Source organism: Glycine soja, chromosome 20 (assembly GCF_004193775.1).
Source record: "Glycine soja cultivar W05 chromosome 20, ASM419377v2, whole genome shotgun sequence".
NCBI classification, from domain to species: domain Eukaryota; kingdom Viridiplantae; phylum Streptophyta; class Magnoliopsida; order Fabales; family Fabaceae; genus Glycine; species Glycine soja.
Window position 1 is genome coordinate 49174172 of NC_041021.1, and position 8338 is coordinate 49182509.

Genomic DNA, 8338 nt, shown 5'->3' on the forward strand with positions numbered 1-8338 from the left:
AATGGCATAAAATAAATTGTATTATGATTAGAAGTCCTACATTAATGGCGGCTCCATCTTAATTCACGTTTAAATCTTGTTTGAATATTTTTATTAATAAAGAAGTCTTATAAGAAATAGTAAAATAAAATTAACTTATATGTTGTTTAGCTAGCTGGAATAGACTAGAGTTCTAATAGAGTTCCATATTTTAATTTCTTTCGCTAAAAAGAAGTTACTCATATCCCAAGCTAATTAACTTTTAGTTCTCCAAATTCTTTCGTAATCATGTAAATTAATTAAAAAGTAATTATTTCAGTACAGACAATTAGACATATATAGTTGCGGAATATATATAATACATTACCTATTTTTTTTACTTAAAAGACGTAATTTCATCGGACATAATTTTTCATTGAACTTTCGTGTGGATGCGATGAAGGAAGCAAAATTTTGAATAAATCGTACCCTTAATTAGCAATATCCGCTTCAATTGATTTTATCTTTGGTCTGCTCAAGGACTACGGTTTATGACTTTTTTCTAACATTTATTAATTTATCTATTTATAGAAAATATATCAAGTGAGAATAATTTTTATTTTAAAAGAAAAAAGAAAAAATATGCACAACTCAAAATCTTTAATTAAACTAGAATAATTATACATCAATTAATCTACAAATTACATGATTAAGCCAAAGACATTCCTTTTAGTGTTCATTAATTATGTCATAGAAACAATAATTTATCCATCAACATCATTATCACAATTAAGTCAATATAATCAAAACATCTTTTTAAATCTTTAGTTCAAAAGTTTTGTTTTTTACCTGCTATATTATATTTGAATATTGTCATGTCAATATCATACTCAATTTGTCACATCAATTAATTTCATTAAATATCGGATGAAATCAAAATAGAGAACTTAATTGTAAATGGAAAAATTTAATCAATTGACACAATTAATTAAAACTTGAGTGATCAAAATTGTATAATTGCAATCCCTTATAAATTAAAATTATAATTAAACCTTTTAAATATTTTTTATTTGCCCTAAATCAAACAAAATTTAATAGATTTTTTAAATTAGTTATAATTGGTATTAATTATTAATGGCTAATGTTTATGATTATGTTAATGAATTTTTCTTTACTTAGTGTGAAGTATTTATTAATTTTATTGGTAATTAATTTTTATTGTGAAATTAGTTAGTCACTCTTAATGGATTCTTTTGTTTTTATTATATTTTTTTCTATACACGATTCAAACTTAAAACTTTCCTTAAAGGATATATATGAATTTATTTTTACTCGTACCAATCTTTGTAAAAAATTATTAATTAGTGTGAGTCATGGCTAACACAAGTTAAAAGGCATGAAAGATTTAAAGAAAAGCATGATGAGTGTTTGTTTAGCGTTAGTCTTGACATTAATTAATTGACACTAACTTATGAAAATATTGTAATGGTAATTGATTGTGAGGCTCCATACTATTCTAGTCTTGAGTGGACGAGTTCAATCACTCGTTGTATTAACTTTGGTTGACAAAGTCAGGCATCAAGTTGCATAAGAGATGTTCGCCGAAATATGCTTTTAGTGGTGTTTGTCATCTCTTCTACATCTTTTAACAAGTATTTACTCCAAAAATTTTAAAATTTATATTTTCTTAAAAATAGAAACTCTTATATTTTTTTAACTCTTTGCTTATTAAAAATAATTTATTTTTAAGAATTCTTTGTTGTATTTATAGAGTTTTCTTTTTAAAAAAAAGTATTTTTTTAACTTTTTTGTAAAAGAGAAGAAAAACTCTAAAATGAAACTGAGACCGAATGCTACCTGAGTTTTTTAGTTCAATTCAAAGTTACCTAGAAACTTGAGTTCTTTCTAAAGTTTATATTTAAATAAAATTACTTTTCTTAATTTGTGATCGTGTCAAGAAGTTTCAATTATCTAAATAAGCCGTTAAAGGGTAAGTATGCTTCAAAGAACATTCAAATATATCTTCTGTTAAAAAAAATGGAAGAGATCGAAAGTTAAGCCATAGGTAATTGATATTTGTGTATTTACACTAACAAGCAGAGATTTATTCAGTTTTACATAGGGCATAGCTTATGTTCTCGATGCGGAAATAATAAATAAATAATGTAAAGCACGAAACATATACAAACATTCAAGAATTAATTCTTGATCGTGACGAACTTATGCAATATTATTTGAGTAAATAGTGTATATATTCATAGGATGAAAAGATTTTATACTGTTCATTTAATTATAAAAATTTACATATTAAACTCATAAATTAAACTATAACAATACTATTTATTCTTGATTTACGTGCACTATCAACTGTAAGAGTTGTTTATAGAGAGATTTATTATATCATCACATCATACTAATGATAGGATTTGAATCAAGAAAAAAAAGAAGAAAAAATCACTTTAACAAATAAAGCGTACGTAATAACAACCATTAATTAACTGTTGAGATTTAATTATATATATATATATATATATATATATATATATATATTATTTTATCACAATTCTCAACCATTATTTTTTAATCAATAATTTAGAATATTATATATATATTTATAATTTTTTTTCTAAAATACATCTCATCATTTAAAAAATAAAAATCAAATCATAACAGATGCGACAATCTAAATCCTTATTAGATGTCTTTTTGTAAAAAAAGTTTTACTCTAACGATGAATCTAAATTAAATTCATATTATTAAAACATTATTATGAATTAGACTAATTTAATAGTTTCACTCAATTTTTTCACACATGATTATGTAATAACTTTCAAATTCAATCACGTTCCAGCATTAAAAAAAAATCAATCACGTTTATATTCCTTTTGTGATTATTTTGTTCTAAAAAATTGTTTAAAAAAAACAGTCTAAAAGAGTAGCCAAAATTTCGAGTTGGCTATCCATATAAACTCTTATTTTGTGGAAAGGATATGAATATGATTAATGGCGGTGGTGAGCTTAAGTCTTGGTTGTGGAGCCATGTGGGGAACCTAAGCTTTCACCCTTTAGTGGATCCCAAATTGGGCACACAAATAAAAATAATAGTGTATGTGACTTAGTTGTAAGCATTCAGCAGCTTCCCTTTTCTTTTGGTGAACAAATCAGTTCCAATAATGACGAATCAAGTACTATTCTTCTTCCCCTCATGTTGCCCATTTCACATGGCTTCCAGCCCTTCACCTCTCATTGTTTATGGGTCCAATTATTAACCTTTGATTGGAAAAACAGAATGAATAATGCATTAATATGTTATATCCTTTTCATGTTATACCTTCATAAATTTTATACAGTATATCTATCATAATCTATAATAATTAGCATATAGCCAGATGTACCCATGTGGTGGCCATCGAATGGGACACAATTGCTTTGTGCCAGGAATGGGGTATGGTAGGTGCAGATAATGATTGTCACATAACACATTCCCTATTAAAATACAAATCTCGACCTTCCTGTTTACACACTCGAGAGAGAAAGTTCCAAACTGTGTTGTTTCCGCGGTTGATTTATTACATACTGAATATCAATCTATTTTAACTTGCTTTAGATAAATAACTAGTTTAATTTTTAAGTGATTAATGATACAATATGTTAGACCACTTATGCTAAGTGGTGAAAATTTAATAAAGTTCAACTCCTCTTACTTCATCATACAATATTTGCTTAAAACTAAAAGTGCTATTATTAGCAATATTTCTCAATTCGCCTATGCATGTAACTTTCGTCAATGCATAAGCTGTTTTTGTTATAATTAGATGAGGTAAAGAAAATCTATACCCATAGATGCTCTATTCCATCGTGACAATAATTAGTTTATTACAATAATTAAATTATAAAATTAAACACATTTTTCTTAAATTTCTTTCTTCATCTTAAAGTTTATTTTAATGCATTATTTAGTACAAAAGGTACTTGATATATAATATATAATTTATTTAAGGGAAAATGTGAAATTGTAGAAAACAAAATAAAAAGAGTGGGTAAGGACGTATTCAAGAAAAAAGTTTAAAGAGATGAGATTAGGGTTGGGAAAGGAGAAACCTACCCCACTTCCCTGTGCTGCCACCCCTGAATATAATATTCATTCATGATTTTTATATTAAAACATACCTTATCTCATAGTAATACTAACATAAGAAACTATTTCTGCATAATTGCTTTGAAGAATATGCTATGGCAATGGACCAGTTAAAATTCACCCAACATTTCTTCAATCATATCTCTCCCACATAGAAGAGTTCGTTAGGGGTTTTAACTAGTTGATCATTATTTCATTAATGTGCTTACTATTGAACACTGTCTTGAAGTACCTTAAAGAAAAGAAGGGGAAAAAGAACTGAATATGCAAAGCTGTGGAATGCCTAAATAAAGAATATTTGGACCAGGTAAATTACTCACTTGGGTTGACATTATAAGCAGTTCTGGAACACATTCTGTGCATGCTATGATGTCTAGGAGATTTCAAATGAGTCCAAAGATTGACAGTGATCAGTTGCACATGATTAGGTGGTTCAGATCCCAAGTACCCACGTATATCCAATAAAATAATTGCCCTTTAGCTTATCATCAATCTGTCACTCATTAGATTAACTATAAACTAATTTGTTCCTCAGAACTTCCTATAACTTTCCCTTCTCTCCCCTTCATTCCTTGTTCCCTGCTATGAAAAATGCAACAAGATTAAGAGGAACCAACGCAAAGAAAACAACCACCAAAATGCAAAGCCACTTGCTGTTCTTCTATTATTACATTGGCCTCTCACTTATTTTTACTAAAGCTTCAGCAGATGATGAATTGTCAACTCTTCTCTCAATCAAATCCATTCTCATTGACCCGATGAAGCATCTGAAGGATTGGCAAACACCAAGCAATGTGACACAGCCAGGCTCACCTCATTGTAACTGGACTGGAGTTGGTTGCAACTCGAAAGGCTTTGTAGAGAGTCTTGACCTCTCCAACATGAACCTCAGCGGTCGTGTTTCCAACCGCATTCAATCTCTTTCAAGTCTATCTTCTTTCAACATAAGATGTAACAACTTTGCTTCATCACTGCCCAAATCACTGTCCAACCTCACCTCTCTCAAAAGCTTTGATGTGAGCCAGAACTACTTCACTGGCAGCTTCCCCACTGGTCTTGGAAGAGCTACAGGCTTGAGATTAATCAATGCATCGAGCAATGAATTTTCAGGTTTTCTTCCCGAGGATATTGGAAATGCAACATTGCTCGAGAGCCTTGATTTTCGAGGGAGCTACTTTATGAGTCCAATCCCCATGAGTTTCAAGAATTTGCAGAAGCTCAAGTTTCTAGGCCTTTCAGGCAATAACTTCACAGGGAGGATTCCAGGGTATCTTGGGGAACTTATTTCTCTGGAGACATTGATTATAGGATACAATTTGTTTGAAGGTGGGATCCCTGCAGAGTTTGGCAACCTCACCAGTCTTCAGTACCTTGACTTGGCTGTAGGCAGTCTCGGTGGACAAATTCCAGCTGAATTGGGTAAGCTGACAAAACTCACCACAATTTATTTGTACCATAACAACTTCACAGGAAAAATTCCACCTCAACTTGGCGACATTACTTCACTAGCATTTTTGGACCTCTCTGACAATCAGATCTCAGGAAAGATTCCAGAAGAACTTGCTAAACTGGAAAACCTGAAGCTCTTAAATCTAATGGCCAACAAACTATCTGGGCCTGTACCAGAGAAGCTTGGTGAATTGAAAAATTTACAGGTGCTTGAGCTATGGAAAAATTCTTTACATGGTCCTTTGCCACACAACCTTGGGCAGAACTCTCCTTTGCAGTGGTTGGATGTATCCTCTAACTCGTTATCGGGGGAGATCCCTCCAGGTTTGTGTACTACAGGCAATCTCACTAAACTAATCCTCTTTAATAATTCCTTCACTGGTTTCATTCCAAGTGGACTTGCAAACTGTTTGTCTTTAGTACGTGTTCGGATTCAGAACAATCTTATTTCTGGGACTATTCCAATTGGCTTTGGAAGCCTCCTTGGCCTTCAACGGCTGGAGTTGGCAACGAACAACCTCACTGAGAAAATTCCTACTGATATTACCTTATCCACGTCACTCTCTTTCATTGATGTATCTTGGAACCACCTTGAGTCCTCTTTACCCTCAGATATTCTTTCTATTCCATCCCTTCAAACCTTCATTGCCTCTCATAACAATTTTGGAGGAAATATCCCAGATGAGTTCCAGGACTGTCCATCTCTCTCTGTGCTGGATCTTTCAAACACCCATATATCTGGCACAATCCCTGAAAGCATTGCTTCTTGTCAAAAATTAGTAAACCTTAACCTTCGAAATAACTGCTTGACAGGAGAAATCCCGAAATCAATCACAAAGATGCCCACCTTATCTGTTCTTGATCTGTCCAACAATTCACTGACTGGTAGGATGCCTGAAAATTTTGGCAACTCCCCAGCTCTAGAAATGCTGAATCTGTCCTATAACAAACTTGAGGGTCCAGTACCCTCAAATGGGATGTTGGTGACCATAAATCCTAATGATCTTATCGGCAATGAGGGTCTTTGTGGAGGCATTCTCCCTCCATGTTCTCCAAGTTTGGCTGTGACAAGCCATCGAAGGAGCTCACATATCAGACACGTCATTATTGGTTTTGTGACTGGCGTCTCAGTGATTTTAGCTCTTGGTGCAGTATATTTTGGTGGTAGATGTTTATACAAGAGATGGCACTTGTATAACAATTTCTTCCATGATTGGTTCCAGAGCAATGAGGATTGGCCCTGGAGGTTAGTAGCATTCCAGAGGATCAGCATCACTAGTAGTGACATCCTCGCATGTATAAAGGAATCAAATGTCATAGGCATGGGGGGCACCGGTATTGTCTACAAAGCTGAAATCCATAGACCTCACGTAACCTTAGCAGTGAAGAAACTATGGAGGTCACGAACAGATATAGAAGATGGCAATGATGCGTTGAGAGAAGTGGAACTCCTAGGGAGACTTAGGCACAGGAATATTGTAAGGCTGTTGGGGTATGTACACAATGAAAGGAATGTGATGATGGTTTACGAGTACATGCCTAACGGGAATCTTGGAACAGCACTGCATGGTGAACAATCTGCAAGGTTGCTTGTTGATTGGGTCTCAAGGTACAACATAGCTCTTGGTGTTGCACAAGGGCTTAACTACCTCCACCATGATTGCCACCCACTAGTAATTCACAGGGATATCAAGTCTAACAACATACTCCTTGACTCAAATTTAGAGGCAAGAATAGCAGATTTCGGGTTGGCAAGGATGATGATTCAAAAGAATGAGACAGTTTCCATGGTGGCTGGATCATATGGATACATCGCACCCGGTCAGTACTTAGCTCTCATTATTTAGAAGTTTATTTACACGCCCATATTAGTATGCAATTTATGCCCCAATTTCTGTTTTTGTAACTTCCTAGCTCAAAAAAGTGAAAATGAGGCAAAAGATGATTAACATCATGCTTATGTGTTTTGGTTTTCAGAATATGGATACACTCTGAAGGTTGACGAGAAGATTGACATATACAGCTATGGAGTGGTACTTTTGGAGCTCCTAACTGGAAAAATGCCTTTAGACCCTTCATTTGAAGAATCAATTGACATAGTCGAATGGATAAGGAAGAAGAAAAGCAACAAAGCCTTGTTAGAAGCATTGGATCCTGCTATAGCTAGTCAGTGCAAGCATGTCCAAGAAGAAATGCTGCTTGTGCTCCGGATTGCACTTCTATGTACTGCAAAGCTTCCCAAGGAAAGACCACCCATGAGAGACATCGTCACAATGCTTGGAGAGGCAAAGCCAAGAAGGAAAAGTATTTGCCATAATGGGGGACAAGACAGCAGGAGCGTGGAAAAGCCAACGATCTTCACCACCTCCCCAATAATCAGTCTTTTGTAGCAACAAGTTGTTTAGGAATTAGCAATATATTTTTAATTTTGAATTCCCTTAACCTCTGAATTTGGATGTATGCTTTGCCTACGTCGACCAAATTTATATCAAATAGTAAATACATGTATTCTAGATAAAAGAAAAATGGAAATTAATTCTAGATAATAAGTTTTTGTTTCTTGCTTTCCTTTTCAATTGAGGAAGAAACGGTGATTTTAGAATCATAATCAATTCATCCTCAATAAAAATAACCAAAAATGAGCATAAAGACTGTATAATGAGTCATTGTCTCTTAACACCATTTTAATTACCGTTTTCCATCTCAGCAAAGACATCTCTAGCATTTGCAAACTTTTTTTCTGGCCATTTTCCAATTTCCACGATTATTCTCTTTCACAATTGTCTTACTGCA

At 33.2% G+C, this 8338-nt stretch overlaps 1 protein-coding gene across 1 annotated transcript; it reads left to right on the forward strand.

The window, feature by feature from the left end:
- The first annotated feature begins 4290 nt into the window (after positions 1–4290).
- LOC114402400 (leucine-rich repeat receptor-like protein kinase PXL1) lies at positions 4291–8091 on the forward strand. The gene is made up of 2 exons (XM_028364957.1): positions 4291–7366; positions 7523–8091. Exons 1-2 carry the CDS (start codon positions 4681–4683, stop codon positions 7933–7935), a joined length of 3099 nt encoding a protein of 1032 aa, XP_028220758.1. The 5' UTR covers positions 4291–4680; the 3' UTR covers positions 7936–8091.
- Positions 8092–8338: the final 247 nt, after the last annotated feature.

Bases quoted from the DNA above. Each gene is read 5' to 3' on its own strand.
- LOC114402400 (XM_028364957.1), top strand. From the start codon at position 4,681: ATGAAAAATGCAACAAGATTAAGAGGAACCAACGCAAAGAAAACAACC. The intron at 7,367-7,522 runs GTCAGTACTTAG...TTTGGTTTTCAG, and splicing joins ATATGGATACATCGCACCCG to AATATGGATACACTCTGAAG.